General features: G+C 41.1%; 1 protein-coding gene across 2 annotated transcripts; it reads left to right on the top strand.

Moving 5' to 3' along the window:
- On the top strand, positions 1 to 18,817 carry LOC101154860 (protein FAM107B). 2 transcript variants are annotated; one of them, XM_011475194.4, is made up of 5 exons: positions 1 to 354; positions 5,816 to 5,891; positions 15,065 to 15,269; positions 16,349 to 16,508; positions 17,219 to 18,817. In XM_011475194.4, exons 1-5 carry the CDS (start codon positions 331 to 333, stop codon positions 17,333 to 17,335), a joined length of 582 nt encoding a protein of 193 aa, XP_011473496.1. In that variant the 5' UTR covers positions 1 to 330; the 3' UTR covers positions 17,336 to 18,817. The 2 variants fall into 2 exon arrangements, with proteins under 2 accessions (XP_011473496.1, XP_004068951.1); XM_004068903.5 differs by lacking the exons at positions 1 to 354; positions 5,816 to 5,891 and adding an exon at positions 9,270 to 9,583.
- Positions 18,818 to 20,486: the final 1,669 nt, after the last annotated feature.

Genomic DNA, 20,486 nt, shown 5'->3' with positions numbered 1-20,486 from the left:
TGGCAGAGACGCCTCCTCCTCCTCCTCCTTTTCCTTTTCCTCCTCACAGTTGGACTCCCGGACTGTGTCAGGTCGCACCGGCTGCTCTGTTTTTTGTTTAGCTGGTGTGGAGCTGGCCTGGCTGCTGGGGTTGCTCAGACTGTGCGCTGAATTAAAAAGAAATCCCAGAAAGTGGACCGTCAAGCTTCAGGAGGGGGACAAGGGGGAAGAGCAGAAGAAAGGGGACACCTCTGCTGATCTTGAAGTCTTGAACAGGAAATTAGGACAGGAAGGTTGCTAGACTGTGAACCTGCTGCCACAAACAAACCAGGGAGGCCCAGCAAAGGCAGAATGGGAGCTTCTTATGGAAAGAAGGTCAGTGCTTGTTTCTCGTCCACACTGCTCTGTTGTAGTTTTTTTTACAATCGGTGCTTCTTTTAAGGTTTTGGTTTGTTCCTGAATTGTCAGGTGATGATGTGAATGTGGGTTCACCTGCTGCTGGACTCACGTTCAGGCAGGAATCACAAATATTTTACTTTTCTGCTTCCTGCCCTGTTTGGTTTTGATATCAGAACACATTGAAGCAAAAATATAAACCTGGGGTTGTCAGACTTCACCAGACTGATAAATCACAGAACACACCGGATGACATTCTGCTCTAACAAGCCTGATGACCTTTGCTTGCTCAGGAGGCCCGACAGAGAAACATCAAGAGTATGTCTTTAATAGACTCGGATGGTCCCTCACAGATGTTCATTACTTGTACATCCATGACCAGTTTGTGCTAAAACTAGCCTTAGTTTCAATGGGGAGTCAAGCATTGACAGAGTAAATATGTGAATCACATCCAAAGTCTATCGTGCTCAGTTGATCAAACTGTGGTTCAAATGAATTCCACTTTTTATTTTATTTTGAAGCTGCTTGTTCTGCAGAGTTCTGCTTCCTGTCTGTTTCACAGCTGAATTCTGTTTCCAATGGCCTCAACTGTTGCTTGTTTGTCATATGATGCTTGAAAAGTCAACTACTCTCAAGGTTTCTTTAATTTAAACTTTTTTGATGAATCACAACTACTAATTTCTTTAAATGTTGTGTCTTTTTCTGCCCTGCACACATTTTTGCACAATCCTTTTGTTTGTTAAACCATTTTAAGGCTGTCTAGCTGTAACCCTCGTGAAAAAAAAAAACTGAAGTCCATTTTATAGGATTTGAGAGGATGCCTGCCTCCTGAAGCGTTTAGTGGAGCAGTAGAAACTAGAGATACTACACCAAAATGTGTCAATGAAACAACACATTTGTGGTCTTTGCTGCCACAATAAGAAAGCCTCAGAAACTTGCCTCAAAAGCTTCTGAGGTAGAACAATGCATGGCAGGGCGTTCCGACCACGGTCCTCTCCCTTTTCAGTGTAAAATGTTGTTACTAAATGTTTGTTAAATTATTATTACAAGGGTCAAACGTTTTCAGGATATTAGAATCTGGACTCACTGATACAGCTGAGGGAAAAGTGGATTGTTGGTCCCTAAGCTTTGCTTAGCTTTGAAAAGATGGAGAGAATGCTATGCTCTGATTTGAAGTCCGATTGAGACTATAAATCCTCATTTTCCCCGCATTCAGTCTCTTCCATCTTTTCAATGTTTATAGTGAAACCACTGTGACTCCAATTGTGAGAGTAGATGTCAAAGACTTCATCTGCTGGTCATGGTGATGAATTTTATTATTTTTTTTGAAGAGGAAAGTGCTTTCTTTGCCTCCCTTGGAGTTTCAACCAAGCGTTGGAAACCTGAGTGCAGACAAATATTTGAGTTATGAGGTGCGCCTGAGGTGCACCTGCTGGGTGGGGGTGTGGGGAGGGGTTGTGTTGGGGTGCGCCGGTTTCTACAGCAACCAGCAGCTGACAGGAGGCTAGCCAGGAATGTAGCCTCATGTGCTGAGAGGGTTATTTTGAGTTTCCCGTCAGTGTTATCTCACACCAGAAGCATGCGTGTCTTACATAAGCCTGAGACACAGAGAGGAATGTCTGTAAACAGATCCAGGGGGTTAAAAGCCCCCCTCCCCTCATGGAAACAGGTGAGTTGAACCCCAGCCAGAGGACACCTTTGGGTCGTTGATTATTAGAGATGCTCACAAGTCCCATATGCTCACTTTTTGTGAGTCAAAGTGACAAGCCTCTGGTCTCTGGTCTTAAAGTAAGTTTTTTTGGGTCACAATTTCTCTTTAAAACAACCAATGGATGTAGGAATGGCAGCATGCTTACAAAACAGCTAGAATTTAATATAAAGAGCTTGTTTGTTTATGCCTAAAGTGATGTACTGAAAGAAACAATTAAGATAAACCTCTGGTAATCCTACTAAGAACCAAGTCTTTCTCAGTTTTTTGGCTCAAACACAAGTGAAAGAGTTTTATGACCATTTTGTTGAACTTCAAAGGAAGTTTAGGGCAGGAGTAGAACCTGTCTTCACAAGCCTCCCTTGTGGAGCTTGTCTGGATGTAAAGGGTATGACAGCATAAAAAAAAGACTGATTTAAATGGCGTATACACATTTCTACCTTCTTAGAAGGCCCAAAGCGCTTTACAGTCACAGTCCCATTCACCCACCCACCCACATTCACATACTGATGATGGCTTCACTGCCCAACACTGGCGCCAACCTATAACCACTGGACCAATTTGGGGCTCAGTGTCTTGCTCAAGGTCACCTCAACACACAGGTGGGCAGGGAGGGAACCAAACCTGCAATCTTCCAATCAGAGGTCGACCACTCTACTTCCACACAACGGACGTAACTAGCCATTTATAATGACTGATTTTCACAAAATGACATCTGGACAAATGAGGTACAAAAAACAAAGATGTAAACATTCAATATCAACTGTTAAACATGGTGGTGGAAGTTTTATGATATGGGTTTGTTTTACGGTTACAAGATTTTGATATTTTTTGGTCAGATTAGTTGTTGTCATTATCTTGTTGCATGACCTAGTTTTATCTAAGCACAGTAACACATCTACAACAGGAAAACTTCAGTTTTATGGTCTTTTGTTTTGACCCAGGAGCTTAGCGTCTGACACACGGGCTAAACCCTGAGTTAAGCTAGTCACAGTGGGATTTAGAAATAAGACTCAAACACAGGGAGCAGGCTGGTGTGAAGACAACTTCCGCATAGAACAAAAAATTGCAACAAAAAGGGACTCAAGGGCAGAGCAACCAACAGGTGACTGGGAAAAACTAAGACAGAGTGAGAAGAAGGAGAGATAAATGTTGCAAGTAGACAACAAAAAGAACTCAAAGTATTAACTTAAAGTTAAAGTGAGGCAACAAAATGGCTGTCAGTTGTGCCCCTGAAATAGTGTGATTGTGTCAGTGGAACCTATTGTACTGTTCATGGAAGTGTACAAAACCCTAAGAAGAAAATGAGAACAAACAGCTTCAGTTGTAATAAGAAGAGAAAATAATCTTCCTGTAAATGTCTGAGCAGTGAAGCGAGTGGAGTTTGTTGTTTGTGCCATTCACACAGAAACAAGAGTGTGTTGTTTCAGTCAGAGCTGCTGAGAAGGCCAGCATGAGCCTCTCAGCGTCTTTGAGTAGACACAATCAGGGCCTGCTGCTGACCAATCACAGCTCAGATTCTCTTTCTGTGAACAAGTTCATGAACCAGAGTGGGAATGAGGCCTGTGGAACCAAACAGTATTTTCAGCTGCACTTATGCAACAGCCCTCATTAACTAGGAGGATTTGTGACCGAGGGCTCCGCTGACCCGGGCTCAGATTGCTGACAGGTCACTGGTTTGTGGTTGGTGTGTTTAACCCGTCTGTGCTGTGGGTCTGTGTGTCGTGACTGTTGTCAGCAGACTGAAGCCAGATAAACAGATATAAGGCGCTGAAGCAGCCAAAGAGGCAGAAATAACAGATGATGTTATAAAGCTGTAGGCATTCCTGAAGTCCACAGCCAAAGCACATCATGCAACATGAGTTGATATATCCAAGAACACCAGTCAAATGAGATCACATTATGTTACTGTGACCGAAACTTGGTAATATCAATATTTTCTTGTTATTGTTCAGTTAAATACAGTAAGCTGGGGTTGAATTTAATTTAATGAAAGTTTAATGAAGCCAACATTTAGATTACAGCATCTGAGGTCCTGTTTAAAGGGGCAGTTAAAATGAGTTTATGGTAAATCAACAATAATCCAAAGGAGATAAACTGCTGAGATTGAAGGCCTGGATTCATGGTTGCAGGTGGCTGACTGCAGTAACAGGGAAGCCCACAGAAGGTGGCAGCAACTTTCCGTTGTCTGTTTTTGAGGTGCTCATCATGCAGCATCAGTTTACCGTTGAAGAGAGAAAGGTTTTTCAAATCTGAACATCTGACTGAAGATCAGACTGTTTAACTGTTTTGAAGACATCCATGTCCTTCAGTTTTCAAGCAGAAGGGTCACTCTTTGTGTCTTACAGATAAAAGTCCGCTCTCACATCCTTCCTCCAGTTTTTTTTTCCTCCCAAGCCAGATATGCCATTGTCTCCTCCTTTTTTCCCCTCTTTCACACTTAAGGGACTTTGTTTTAGTTGCTAGGAGCGACTTCATCCGGCGGCAGCATGGTGACAAGGCTCCCACTGTCTCTGGACCACACTGCATGCCCCCCTCTTTTTTTCTTTGGTGGTGCAGATGAATGTTGTTTACAGGATGGCAACTGCTGCTTTAAGTATGATCTGCATTCAGCTTTCACAGAGATTTGAGATTCAGGGATGAACCACCCGCCTAGAAGGAGGTAAAGTGTCATACATAATCAGTCTTACTGGCAGCAGATAAACTAGGTTATATTTTAAAATAAAACATAAATAAAACACATATGTCTTCACTATAGTAGCTGGATGGCTCAGTGGCCTGCATGTAGGACTTGTGCATGGGAAATCAGGGTTTGTTTCTCAGAGGGTGCAATGAGCTTCATCCAGTCTGGGTCCTTGGGCAAGACCCGTCACGCTATTGCCTAACTATGTAGCCACAAGGGGCCCAAGTCTGGGTCTCCCTGCGCCGGTCCCCAGCCCTGACAAATGCAGGGTTTTGTCAGGGGGAGCATCAGGTGTAAAACTCTGTGCTAAACCACCCGTGCGAATCAGTAAAAGCTGATTTGCAGTGGCAACCCCCAAAAGGGATAGGCTGTATATAAGGTGAACAACAACAACACATCTCTTCTCTGTCACATGCAACATGTTTAGCTTCTTTTTGAATTCCTCTGTATTACATGGATAAAACCATTCATTATTTCATAGTAAAGAGCTTCTGCATATATATGGAGACTGGTGCCCCCACAACCCAAACCCTCGGAAAGGGTTAAAGTAAAAAACTATTTTGATTTTATTTGAGTCAATCAATGATTAAATTCTAAAAAGCAGAACTCCTTGAATCTCTTTTGGTTCTGTTGCAGAGGAAAATGATCTGAATCTTATCCTTTCCAAACTTCTCCTGGAATGAGAGTTTTCCCTCAGAAGTCACTGTAAATGAGATGCCTATTCTGTACAATAGCTTGGTCTCTAAAGTAAGACACGCCACAACCAGATCGCCTTGCTTCCCAAGAGGCTTACATTTGCCCCGAAGATGCACATGGACCCTCACGCTAGGTCTATTTTCAGGGTTTGCTGTCAGACTTGGACAGAGACAAACTTAACTTTTACAGATGCAACAGTTTGGAACAGTAGAATCATTCGGGACTTCACAAACCAAGCTTTACATTCTTACATTGTTTGTCTGGTGTTTTCAAAAAAATCATGAATCTGCCAGAATTTTTTCTTGTTAGTCTGAAACTCGGTGTCTCACCATAACTTTACTGTCTGTTTTCAGAAGTCGTACAGCATTGATCATGAGCCTCCACCGAAGCAGCAGTGTGTGAAGAACGGGAAGCATGCAAAGGGCAGAGGTAGGTTTCTCAGGTTCCTGAAAACAAAGAAGCTCTGACCTGTGAACGCTACAGTTGGTGTGTAGCAGCCTGTAATGGGCCTGTTTACTAGAGACCAGCTCTGACATGGCTGATTGCTCTTATTGCACCACAGGAGCAGATAAAAGCTCTGAAATCAGACCGGATCCAAGCTGCAGAGCAGTTAGGTGACCTTTAGGCAACACACATAAAAATAACCCTTTTACAGTTTAGGAGCATAAATATTGGTATTGCAATCGACTTTTGACTCAAAACCTTGATTTCACACGTAAAATCAACCCTTGAAGTACCACATAAAAATGTGGTCTAAAAGTTAAATAATACTGCTTACATTTGCTGGCTTCTGTGACACCACAGATCCAGATGACAATGGAAGAACTCCTGACCTATGATGTTTTCATGACAGAAAACCAGCTGTTATGTGCAGAACTGTGAATGCTTGGACTTATCGATAGAAACTGTTGAGGAACACCTGACCTTATGAGGAAGATGCTTCCATCTGTGTTCCTGAAAGCAGCTTCCCCTTGTTAGATTTTGACTTTAGGTTCCAACGGCTAAGTCTTTTGTGCATCTCTGTCCTACTGGGTTTGTGGACCACCGGGAGATGGTCAGTGTTAAGGTTCTCGGATGATTATTTTTTTCCTTGAAATCCAGCGTTCTAACTTTGTTTTTGTTTTTTAAGGAAGAGCAGACATAAAACTGTTTTTAGACTGCAGAAAATGAAGGATTCTCCAAATCCGGACATGAGATTTCTGAATCTCTTTGTCTGTCTGAGATGGCAAAAAACCTAAGTTTTGGCCTTAATTGACTTCTGGTATTTGTTCCTAAAAAATGCTCATAGTTTTTAGGATGTCACATGCATCTCTACTTTCCATAACATCAAAGACCCCAAGTCTTTTCTAAAATGGACTAACAGGTGGTCCATTGGAACAGTTGTTGGAACATGGCCATTAAACCTGCACTAGAAATAAAGATTTGACTCTAACCTATCAATAAAATACACATCTGTTAAAAAATAATTTTGATTTCAAACAGTAGCTAATTATGGGCTTCATTCAGTAGACCATTCTTATGTTATTATGCATATCTAATCCAATAAAAGCATTTTAACCAGATTTTTTATTTCTGATAAACGACTTTACATGAAATGGATTAGGGCTTGACATGCTTAATAAACCAGTTGATGTGGACCCTGTTAAATGATGTGGTTCCAGCTATTTTTATATTTGGTCCACAGCAGATCTGAGATAAGTTGTCACACCTGCCAAACAAATAGAACCAAAGGAAACACATTTTAAAAGGCCAAAACCTTTCAGGGTGAAAGCTCAAAGTGTCAGATCTACAAAATCATGTAGCAGTTAGCTACATGATTTTTTAATTTACCTGCAATTGAAATAAGACATTATTCACACTGGAAAATCCATCAAGTCTGAGAAATGAAACTCACTGATGTGAAACAAGTTATTTCATTTTAAAACACCTTCATAAATGTTGAAACCCATTTTTAAAGTCTGAATTACAGGCTTTTATTTTATTCATCCATTTTCCGACTCTACAACATCCCTTTTGGTTTCATGGTGTTGCTGGAGCCTATCCAAGCTACTGTCGGGCAAAGCCAAAGTAGATCTGGAAGAGGTTGCCAGTCTGTCATAGGTTTTTAATTTTATTTTCATTTAATTTACAAAAATGGAAATATTGTTAGTGCTCTAAAAAAGTGTTTTTCAACCTTTTTTGACACAAGGTACACTTTATCTTGGACAAAAATCACAAGGCACAGTAGGAACTAGAAATTTGAAAAAAGATAAACTGTTGTCTGTATTGATCTACAGTCCCTCTTCGATCTCGCGTGCCCTCTTATCAATAATTGAGGCACAAAAAATTGAAGTTGCAGCTGTTTTTCCTAGAAGTTGCGATGGTTTTCAATAATAATTTTCAATTAAATTAGTTGAAAAATTGCCAAGGTAGTTGTTTTTTCTACCATTTATCAAAATGCAATTTCATGTAACCTCACAAAAGCCAAATAAAATAGCATTTGTTTCTAAATGGTGACTAATTTTTTACAAGAGCAATTTTTAAACAAATATATAATCACAGTATTCTTAATACATTTTACTCCAAAAATTCATATAATTTATTCATGTAAGTTTCATTTAATATTTGTATTCTTTATTGCTTTATTATTTATTTGCAAGGTTCAGACTGACAATGCCAATAAGCAATGTGCAACCACCTCTGATAAAAAAGTTTGAAAAAGCTTTAATGAATGATTTCAAGAGGAAAAAAACAGAAGTAAAGTAAAAGATTAATCTTTTTGGGGGGATTTTTTTGCTGGATCTGAAACTGGAAGCTACGCTTTTATTGAAGCCTGTTTCAGTTGGAAAAAGACTGGAGGTTCACATTTAAATGGATGTTTTGGTTCATCAGCTAATCCCGACTGAGACTCAGAAGAAATTTCGAGGAGTTTTCAGAAGCTTTTTAAGCAATTATGAACACGCCTTCAGAAGATGCTGATGATATTTTGCATGAAACATTCATGAATATGTCGTTTTTTGCACAAAAACATTGATTTTTTTTGCAGAGTATTTTAACCTTGTGGAAATCTGCTCCTAACGTTAGCAACAGAAGATCCTGATAGAATAAGGCAAATATGTCATGTCATCATAACCAGTTACGGTACTCTAGAAAGATTTATCAGAGAGAGGCATCGTCCCTCTTCCAGCCTCAGTGGGAGTGATCGTTCACCATCAGGGCTGCAGATTAAACTCTAAAGGGAAGGCCTTCCACCTTGCTTGTTTAGATGTTGCTTGTTTAGATGTTTCTTTTAAAACACACAACTGTTCACTGCTGTGATTTATAGAACAGGAGTTCACTTCCTGCCGGCCAGTGCCGTGACGCTGCTCGCCTGTAATCTTGTGAGATTAGGCTCCGTTAATCCTGCCAGCTGGACTCGGATCACATGGAGAAATATGTTTCTGACACGGACAAGTTTCTACATCGGACCTTGCTGTTATTCCCCACTCTTCCAGACAACATGAACTTCTGGCAGATTCATGTTTGAATCCTTCACTATTGGTTCCAACTTAATGGATTGACACTGCTTTACCCATAATGCCCTGCTGCAGCACGCAGAATCAATTTAGGTTTTTTTTTAAACCCAGAATGAGCTTCTTCTGCAGATTGTGGAGCTGCTCCTATGGCCTGAGATAAAGCCCAGATTATTTACGTCTGAGCTCACTTCACAGTTTTGGGTCAGAAAAGGATGAAAAGATGATGATTCAGCCACCGTGCTACCATCATGATACCATGACTGTTTACTGGAAACCTGGACTTCACCACTGTGTAGTTCAGGTTTTGTTTCTTGCTGATGGATGTGTTGAAAAAAGTGAGGCAGCGTGGGAAAAAGCTGTGAACTGAAAGGGGGGCTGGAACTTCACAAAGAAAAGGAGGAGGAGGAAGGGGAGCACATAGGATCATGTGATCGCTGTTTTACATATGACATGACTGAGGCAGGAGGAGGTGAACATTGCTGCTGCAGGGAGCATGAAAGTCCCCACATACTGAAATACAACAGGAGCAGAACACATCATCAGGCGATCTGATGGACTACATGGACCACAGGATGCCCAGGAGCCCCCCACATCACACCACAACCACTGAAAGGATGCTGAAGTCTGGTAAGGTTGAAGCTCGTGCAGTCTCCACTCATCTGTGCTGTTTTGTATTTTTCGACTGTTACCTGTAGTTTGTTCAGTTGCGGTGTTCCCAAATCCTGTCAGACACTGTGCAGCTGCAAAGCAGCTGTCTTCAGTGTCATCTTCTGCCCAAAATGACTGTATACTGTTTTATAAATCTGCTTTGAGAATAAACTTTTGTTGAACTGTGGTTTGTCACTTAAACCTGAAAATGCACAAGTAAAATTCTCTTTTGGACAAAAATTTCAGCAGATTTTAAAAAAGACCAGCTGGAACGATTGTTTATCATTGAGACCGTTGTACAGCCTTGAACCAGATAACTGAACCTGTGTAAAGCAGGTGAGGTGTTTTTATTTTGTTCTGTAGCACAGAAAAGATAAAAATAACGGACACATTTCTGGGTTTCAGTGCATAAACTCCCTTTTTGTTGCTGCTGCAGCACCTGTCGATGTAGCCTCTCTCATTTTCACACCTTTAACCCATGAATTATTCAGGATGTGAGTCATAAAATGAAGAGTGGCTAACTGTTATTAAAGCAGCTTCAAGTTGTTCTGGACAAAGTGAGCGTGGGATGATGGAGATGAAGTCACTGCTGGCATGAGCACCTACTCGGAGTGGGAGCGCAGATCGTGAATGATGCTGGGATGTTGCATAACCAATGCCAGAAAAATAACAAATGTAAATTTTTTGTTCTGTCCAGTCTCCAGTAGAAGCTTTAATCATTTTTGTCTTGTTGATGATCCCAGGATCCCAGTTTGGTCTTGTTTTTTCTTTTTAAAAAAGCCACCTCCATTTTATTCAGTCGTTCTTTACTATTTTTACAGGTGTTTTAATATGCACCTGCACCAGAGTTAATTTTTATCTTTATTGTAGAAGGCATAGATATGTAGAAAGATTAACTGCATCATAAGATACTGGATTGTCTGTCAATGTCATCGCCATCTTGGAAAGGTTAACATTTAATTCTAGCAAAAAAAGATGAGATAATGCCTTCGTTTTGCTCTGTACAAACCACTGAACAGTTTAAAATTAGTCTCTGGGAATTCCTTTACATTGATGAGTGTAAAAACTCTTGTTTCTGGCTGTAGTTAGTGATTTGTTGGTGACACTTATTGGCCATCAGCATCAGGACTATTAACTGCTAACATTAGGGACAAGGGTATTGAGCTGCCTGCAACACAAAACTTTATATGAAATCAAAAAGCCAACATAGTTAAACTCAATAGTTAATTTATTGTAGATAAAACATTATTGTAAAAAATTACACATAGTAAATGTGAGCTGCTCATTGAATATTTAGACTTCATCCTAACCATCATTTGTGCACCACTTGGATCACAAACCACAGATATTAGTTAAAAACTAATAAATAAATTGTCATAATCATAACTTACTAATAAAAACTTGTGTCTTAAAGTTTCATCTGCCCCAAACATATGACAAATCCATAAGAAAATTACAGAGAATTAGATGTCTATGCTTAAGAGGACCTAAATTCTGTAACCCTTGTGCTATCCTAGGCACTTTAACATTGGGAGTTGGGTCCTCTTGACCCACTAGACAGTGCGCTGAACCTTTTTTCTTAAATGATTTGTGATCTTCACTGGTGTCCATGGATTACATGAAATCTTTCCACCTTTATCCACCTTTGTCATGGTAGGGAGAACACGTCAATGTAAGGGTGGGGTCATCTAAGATAGCACAAGGGTTTTTAATGCAGAATGAAGATTTTTTTTTTTATCATAATGGTCCAAATCTGTGAGGATCTGAGTAACTGACCACTCCATTAACCTTTTAGTCATTCTAAAGCCAAAAACCAGAGACCCAAAGCTGAGGCTGATGTCAAGCTCTTTTCTGAGACAGTTGTTGATGTGCTGCTTTATTCTTGCTTTAAAAAAAAGTCCAGTCTGCTGCAGAGCAGGCATCTCCTGACCTTCTATGCAAAGATCCTTAAATCCTGCACAAGCTCACTGGGACAACCTTTGACACTTAAAATCAGTGTGTTCACTCCACAGCATACTCTGACAGGAACAGCTGGTCCCTCCTTAGGATGTCAAGAAAAGGAGAGAAACGTTTGTTTAGGAGCTTTGATGCTTGACAGTTCCTCAGCTGACCGGCTGTCTTTGTAAATGTTTGATAAGCTAAATCCTGCATCAGTGTTGCTGAAGCTTTGCATAACATTGTGACACCTTTCTCAATTATTTTTGTTAAAGTAGAGCTGTGTGGACATTTCAGCAGACAGAGTCAGACCTTCTAATGATAGCGACTTGACCTTTTTCGTGTTGCATGGTTGTAGTTGGAGCGCGTCAGCAGCAGATTTGATCCGACTCAGTAACCTGGAAGGTTAACGTTGGGATAACAGGATGGTGGGAGATAGGGCGATTCTGTGCCACATGATCACGTTTCCAGCCTCTGAGGTGGAGTCAGACTGATGTCTTCAGCCTCCTCATGTAACCAGAGAACATGCTCTCAGAGACGTCGATGAAGACTCAGACACGGTTTGGGTCGATATGATATCTCAAGGCTTCCTGGACATGGGAGAACCAGTGCAGCCATCATCCTTTGACCCCCAACCAATGAGAAGACAGTTGAGAGTTGTATTTTATATTCTATGGGCCACTCATCTTCTACTGGGAACCAGCACTTGATTTTATGATTGCACTATTTGCTTTTAAGGTTTTAAATAGGTTCTTTTTTTTAAACGCTGGAGTGATCATTTAGGTCAGATGTCAGTCCCAGGTTACTAAGACATAAACTTTAACCTGAGAAGATCATGTCTTCTCTAAAATAATTTCTCATCTCTTGATTTTTAACGTTCTTTTTTTTAAGTCAGGGGAACATTCCGATTTTTAAAACTTTACTGTGTCTAGTTTTGAGTCAGATACTAGCTCAGATGAGGAAAATTACGACGTACATGGATCAATTTGTTTGCAAGTGGATGCCTCAGAATGGAGCAGGGCAGGAGGCTTTTTTTAAAATGGCATTTTTTTGTCTGCTCCTGATTCAAACATTTTTTAATAAAGAAATACACAAAAATACCACTTTGAGCTTAATTTTCTTTATGTATATATATATATATATATATATATATATATATATATATATATATATATATATATATATATATATATATATATATATATATATATATATATATATATATATGTGTGTGTGTGTGTATACAGCTGGGTAGCTCAGTTGGTAAGGTGCAGGACTGTCACGCAGGAAAAACAGGGTTTGACACATGTCATGCCGGATCAGACGTCACCCGGCCAAACAAGGTCTGTGTCAGGTGCTGGGGGACCAGAGCACCCTGATGGAAAGTGGGCTACTGGAACAAGACGGAAATGGACTAGATGTGAGAACAAGGTTCTGTTAAAATGCTACTACTCAAGTAACCCCTTGCATGGAGGGTTCCATCCCAAATCCAGCACCCTGAGACTGTATGCTAGCCGCAAGGAAGGAGGCCGAGGACTAGTGAGTGTAGAAGCCACTATCCAGGATTAAACATCCAAGATGCATGAGTACATCAAGCTCAAGGCCCCAACTGACAGTGTGCTCAGTGAATGTCTCAGGCAATGGAGAGCAGAGGATACAGTGCTGGAGGACAGATCCTCATGGGAGGACAAACCCCTGCATGGGATGTACCACCGGACCATAACTGATGGTGGGTGATATCAAGAAGTCCTACCAATGGCTAGAAAGGGCTGGCCTACAGGACAGCACTGAACCGCTCATCCTGGCAGCTCAGGTACAAGGCCTGAGCACCAGAGCAATAAAGACTCAGATCTACCACACCAGACAAGACCCAAGGTGTAGGCTGTGCAAAGTGGCGCCTGAAACAATCCAGCACATAACTGCAGGGTGTAAGATGCTGGCAGGGAAAGCATACATGGAGCACCACAATCAAGTGACTGGAATAATATACAGGAACATGTGTTCAGAATATGGACTGGAAACCCCAAGGTCAAAATGGGAAACACCTCCGAAGGTGGTAGAGAATGAGAGGGCAAAGATCCTGTGGGACTTCCAGATCCAGACTGATAGAATGGTAATGGGGAACCAACCAGACATTGTAGTGGTGGATAAAGAACAGAGGAAAGCCGTCGTGGTGGATGTGGTAGTGCCAAGCGAAGGGAACATCAGGAAGAAGGAACATGAGAAACTGGAGAAATACCAGGGACTCAGAGAAGAACTGGAGAAAGCCTGGAAAGTTGATGGTGACAGTGGTGCCTGTGGTAATTGGAGCACTCGGGGCAGTAACCCCCAAGCTGGAGGAGTGGCTACAACAGATACCTGGAAAGACCTCAGACCTCTTAGTCCAGAAAGGTGCAGTGCTAGGAACAGCTAAGATACTGCACAGGTCTCTCAAGCTCCCAGGCTTTTGGTAGAGGAGCCGAGCTTGGAGGAGAAACCACCCGCAGAGGGTGAGAGGGGCGTTTTTTTTTTTAATGTCTTCCATCATGAGAAAAATGTCACAAGAACATGTTAAAAACACCAAAAACACATTTTTCATCAGACTGGGTCTGTAAACAATTGAAGCCTGTACTTCTTTGTTTCTCTGTTTTCTTTTAAATGACCTTGAATGAGTCCTTGAGTGATTGGTTTCATTTTGGTTGCTAAATCCATGGAGGTTCTCCACTTATCAGTTTTCTGCCCATGTGGATAATGAGCCTTAGTGTGGTTCTCTGGAGCCCCATAGCTGCAAACATTTATTGAGTTTTTTTTAAAGCAGCATGAACATGATCTTGAATCTTGAAAGAGTTTCAGTTTTAGATCAACTTCAGATGCTTTCAGAAACCTCTTGATGCAATATCTGGATTTAGCAGGTCCAAAAATGATTCACTTAGAGTACGAGATTGGACTGCACGTGGCAGAATGGGTCAACTCTTCCCCGTAATATTAGGAAAATGTGTTTTTGTGTGTGATTATAAAATTTGCAACAAGGCCTGAATCAGTTTAGTGTGACTGACCTCAGAACAAAGCAGTTAAGTCCTGCAGCAGCTCATTTCATTTTTCCGAAATATGACGCAGGCGTGCATGTGGGTCTCTGGTTGCACCACAGAGGAAAGAAGTTATTGTGCGAAAATGACTGGAGACATTCGATCTGTGTCCCAGAATATCTGAGGGAGATAATCACATAGCCAAGAATCTGTCCTCCGGCACAGAGTTTCCCTATGCTGGTCCTTGAGGCTCACTATCCTGCATGTTTTCAAAGCTACTCTGCTCAAACACACTTCATTTAGCTCATCATTAACCTTTGTAGAGGCTTTACAATGATAGTCATTAAAGCCATCTGTGTTTAGGGAAAGTAGGTTAGAAAATGAATAGGACAGTGTATGCTGAAGACCAGGATTTAGTGACTGAATACCTAAGCGGCGCCCCCTGCAGGAGAAGGAGGTTTCATCTGAGATTTTTGAGGTTGACATCTTCATGGCTCTATCTTCTGTCCTCCTGTTTTAGCTTCGGCACATGCAGAGCTGCACCAGCACCACTCAGAGAGCCTCCCGCGGAGGGCGGCTCCGGTCTCCAGCGGGATTCCCCCACCTGATTACCTGGACAGAGACGAGGATGGAGAACTGATCAAACCCAGGAAGCTGGTAAATCCAGTGAAGTCCTCCAGAAGCCACCAGGAGCTTCATCGTGAACTACTAAGCAGCTGCAAACGGTGAGGAGAGTTAGACTTGAGACACTGGGGAGCCACCTTTTCTCTGCAATCACTCACAGCCTGGTTAGAAAGCCATCATGTGGTAGATAATGTTGTTTTTTTAAAGACAATCTTTTTAGTTTTATAAATTAGACACAGCAGCAACCTTAAACAGGTAAGAACCCTGAGAGTTTCATGTCTTTGATGAAAACATGTTAGGACTCAGACGTTGGATTCAATTGACTATTCAAACCACGAGAAGAGACAGAAACATGCTGCTAAGCTACAACTTCCCACCTCTGAGGAATTCAGCTTAGAGGATGCTGGGTAGCTTTTTACCCCCACTGTTTCACCCCCTCACATTTGTTTCTGTTGCTTTAATCAGTAGAAATGTGAAGCAAAACCCTCGGAACATGTTTTAATTCTGACCAAAACGACATAAAGAGCAGACAGATAACAAACAAATAATTTATCTGTGACTCAGACAACCTTCAGTCAGTAAGCAGCATCTGCCTCCCCAAAAAGAAACGAAATTTAGACAGAAAAGGAGCCTGAAATTGTCCTGAAAACTGTATGATCATTAAATGGAATTTCCGGGGAGGATGGGATGATTTACTGTCATGGGTTTTTATAGAACTTCAAAACAGAGACATCACTGAATACGTTTGTGTGATTCTAAGGAGAGTCACCACCACCATCAGGACAGGACTCCTAAGTCTATAGGCATCCTGTCAAAATTCAGTGCTTAAACTCCCATAATGCATTACGTTTGAGTCTTTTACCTGCTAAAACCCCTGCAAGAAAGCCTCTGTAGTGTACTTTCATAGGTAGGAAACCCTATAAATGCAATTTTTGAGTGATATTCACATAATAGTCAAAAACCTGGTCACACAATCCAAAACTGATTAGACACAGAAAGTGAATGACCTGTGTGAAACAGCGCCCTCTGCTGCACGAAACACCGATTTACTCACAAAGATTCAGGCCAAATACCTAAAAACCAGAGAAGCAGCAGAAGATTTTAAAACATTTTAATAATTCTGACAGAACACATTCACAGAGCTTACATGCTAATATACACAATGTGTGTGTTTGTGTAGCAGTGGGACGAGTGTGGAGACAAAGCCGGAGCTGCAGAGAGTTCTGGAGTCCAGGAAGAGAGAGCAGCTGATCCGACAGAGAAAGCAGGAGGAAGAAGCCCACCGCAAGGTTTCCCCTCTGGAGGCTGAGCTGCTGAAGAGACACAAGAAGCTGGAGGAGGTCACACAACAACACACAAAACTGACACACAACACTACGAGGAAACACAACATCAAAGAATTACAACACACAACAGCACACCATAGCAACAACCCCAAAAAAAGCACAGCAACACACACTTTTCACACTATAGTTACTGGAGCTTCACACTGTTGCACAACAGCAGCTAAACACAACAAAACACCAATTTCAAGACAACGCCCAGCATTTAACAACAATTTAACATCAAGGACACACAACCACACACAAAACAAACAAGAATGCATAACAGCACAATAATTTTAGAAAATAGAAACACAACTAGAACACCCAACAACGCAACAATGATGCACAACATACAAACAAAAATACAGCAGCAGAACAATTCAAAACCACACTATAACCAATGACAGAGTAACAACAAAATGACACACAACAGAGATAGACAACAATATACACACTAACACTAAACACAGCAAAGAACAATGATACAAAATAACACATGCAATAAAAAGCACAGACACACACATTTACACACTACCAGCAAAAAAGCAAAATGAACAGAAATGCCTTTTTTTAAATGAATGCAGAGAAAGTTTAGTCCAAAAAATGAGAATAATAAATTGAAACGACAGACTTAACAATAGGTCAATAAAAGCTCACAAAACAACAACTCACAGCATCAGCCCCTAAGGAGGTTTTCAGGTTCTTGTTGTGATCTGTCTCTGCAGCTGGAACGACAGCAGGAGCAGCAGCAGCAGGAAAACCTGAAAGCTCCAGAGTTCGTCAAAGTCAGGGAGAACCTGAGACGGACGTCCTGTCATGGCAAAGAGGAGAAGGAGGTCTAGCAGATACAGAAGATGTCCACCGGAGGACATCGCGTTGATGAGTTAACAGGCCACTAACACACTGAGAGAAGACTGTGATGAGGAGCAGCAAGAGAAGAAGATATGCTCCTCAGGCTCACGGTGTGAGTAGACTCTGAGGACATGCTGGCACGATGAGGAGCACAGACAGAGCTGGAGACACCATCAATGTGCCTACAAGACAATCAGAGAGAGGGTAGAGGCTGCTGATCATAGATTGATCAACCATGGATGAATACATCCTACAGCAAAACCATCAGCAGTTTGATTCTCCAGACAAAAACATTTGATGATGTGAAACCACAGGACACGGTTATGTGTGCTTCAGTTCAGCTGTGCAGAGTTCAAACTAACAAATCAAGATTCTTGGAGTAGATCAAGTGCGGTCCACATTGAGTGGAACAGTCTAAAGATAGAGGCAGACCGGAGGCTGAACTGAAATCAGTGGTTGAAGTTCTGATGGTACCCATATTCAGAGTACTTATGCTAATGAAGGTCCACAAATGGAAAAACAGGGATGTAGGATCAGAAAGCACAGAGTGAAGAAACACTTTGTAAGTACCGGTCAGCATCTTCTGAAAAATGCAGTGGTTCTGCAGGACACATGCTGTGTTCAGGGTGTTCTTGAGCACAGTCAGTTTGATCCAACTCCTACAAATTCTGAGAATTAGCTGGAGAAGGACATCAGGAGGTTTCAGTCCTAGTTTCAAAATAAACCAGGAACATGAGATTAGTGGTATTTATTAGAAATGAACCAGTTTAAAATCCATCAACACCATACTTCCTCTTTCGTCTGCCTTCAAAATAAGGTGAAAAATTGTATCCAGCAGATCCAGCAGATGTGTCACAATTTGAACAGGTAGTGAGCTTTGATGCTGTGTGAGAACATTTATTTGCATGATCATATGTGTACTGAAAAACAAGAGCAAAATTAGGACTTTTGAAACTATTGTCCCACTGTTCCGACTCTTCCCTCTTCTGCACTCACTTTGTCAAAAATAAGCTGGCCACGAGCAAGGATGCTGCTGTTCTGGGTCCCAGACAGCAGGCGGCGGTATGCACTTTTTTTCATTGGTTTACCAACCACCAACAAAGGAAAGGTACTTGTGGAAACACACACACACAAAAAAGTTTTTTTAGAATATTTTCTTTTACACTATGGTCAGTCTTATTTAGCATAATGTTGTTTTCAGTTCAGTTCACGTTGTTGTTTTACGCTGAGTTGTTTGAAGCGATTGACATGCAGCACTGGGTTAATTATTATCTCAACGGTAATATCAGAAAAATCTTATTATGTTTTGTTTACAACTAAATGACACTCAGCTATTTCTGAACCTTTCATTGTGTTATGGTACTGTGTTAAAGAAAACAAAACTTTTTTCGTTTTCTTTTTGTCAGTCACATTGTTTGTAGAGTGCCATATTTAATAATATAACAAATCACAAATAAATGATTTATATTTGGCTTTTTCTTTTATTTTACTTTTTTTCAGAATGGGCATTTACTTGCTTTGTACACAGTTGGAGTTGACTGCAACGTTTTTTTTTCATTTATTTATTCATTCATCTTCTTCTTCCGTTTGTCCCTTTCGGGGTCACTGGGCTGTTGGAGCTTATCCCGGCAACTTATGGGCGAAGGCAGGGGACACCCTGGACAGGTCGCCAGTCTGTCGCAGGGTCACACATCACACACCCATGCACACTCACATTCACACTTATGGACAATTTGGAGTGACCAACTAACCTGTGAAGCATGTTTTTGGACGGTGGGAGGAAGCTGGAGTCCCCGGAGAAAACCCACGCATGCACGGGGGGAACATGCAAACTGCACACTGAAAGGTCCCCCATTCATGTTCTGTTTCAGGTCCCCCAGCTGGGACTTGAACCGGGACCTTCTTGCTGTGAGGCAAGAGCGCTTTGAAAGTATCAGACACCGGACAGTTTTGAACGGTATCGGGATTTTTCAATGTTAAAAAAAAAAAAAAATCAATATTACAGAATGTAAAATATCTTCAAGCATATTAATACATTTTACTTTGCAATAAATGCCTTTTTAATCATTTTTGCTACTGGAATTTCATGGTCAGACAAGTAGTTTGCTAGTTTACAACAACTATTTAAGCTTTCTTTATTACTGTATACGTTTTTGTTTTTATTCTGATCCGTTTCAGCTTTTCTGTAAAATTCTGTTTATTGAGTCGTTATTTTCCGTCTTGAGCCTGGTAACCCTTCTGCTATCTTAGATGACCCCACCCCATTGATGTGGTCTCCCTACCAAGACAAAGGTGGATAAAGGTGGAAAGATTTCATGTAATCCATGGACAGTGAAGATCACAAATCATTGAAGAAAAAAGGTTCAGAGCACTGTCTAGTGGGTCTAGATGACCCAACTCCCAACGGTAAAGTGCCTAGGATAGCACAAGGGGTAAAAAGCAACTCAGGTTATTGCAGTGCTTGGGACATGAGTACATTTCTGCCCCAATTCTTCGCAAATTGTAGTTTATTTAAGCATACTGCAAATAAACTTAGTCTATACTATAAAGTTAGGCAGTATTGTTGAAGTTTCCATTTTATAAACTTAAATAGCTCCAATTTAGTTTGAAGAAGTATTTAGTTAGTACTTGGTAGCCATACTTTTACTCAATTATACCTAATCAAATTCAATTGGACTACATTTTGCTAAGGGAAGGCTTGAACCTCTTATGTGAGCTGACAAACTTTATGGAACATCTAGTGAGGTTTGTGGGATTATTAGCAGAGCTTTACATGCTCATGGGTTCTAGGTTGTGCTTGGGGGGTTGACACCTGCTGCGCCACAACTTCCGCACCCGTTTGATGGTCGCAACAACATTATCTTCTTCCTGTTTTGTGGGCCTGTACAAAAAATGTCACATTGACTATGCACTGTTCCACAGCTCTGTGATGCAGCTATGAAGCAAAGACCTGCTGCTGGGTCAGGCTGCAGTTTGTTGGAGAGACCCAGCTGTAAGTGTTGGAAAAACGTTGTTTGGTCAAGGCGAAGGCACTTTAAAAATAACCCGGCCAGACCTAAACAAACTTTGAATATAAATGTTATTATTCTGCTGAAATAGACATTACAGTGGCTTCCCAGTTTTGTATTATCCGGCTGCTGG

This window comes from Oryzias latipes, chromosome 5 (assembly GCF_053564925.1).
Source record: "Oryzias latipes strain Hd-rR chromosome 5, Olatipes_Hd-rR_3.1".
NCBI lineage: Eukaryota > Metazoa > Chordata > Actinopteri > Beloniformes > Adrianichthyidae > Oryzias > Oryzias latipes.
This window is presented reverse-complemented; position numbering and strand designations above follow the sequence as displayed.

What these genes read in the sequence shown, in the direction of transcription:
- LOC101154860 (XM_011475194.4), top strand. Translation starts at nt 331, where the DNA reads ATGGGAGCTTCTTATGGAAAGAAG. An exon ending in GAGCTTCTTATGGAAAGAAG is followed by an intron (nt 355 to 5,815) that starts GTCAGTGCTTGT and finishes GTCTGTTTTCAG; the next exon opens with AAGTCGTACAGCATTGATCA. An exon ending in CTACTAAGCAGCTGCAAACG is followed by an intron (nt 15,270 to 16,348) that starts GTGAGGAGAGTT and finishes GTGTTTGTGTAG; the next exon opens with CAGTGGGACGAGTGTGGAGA.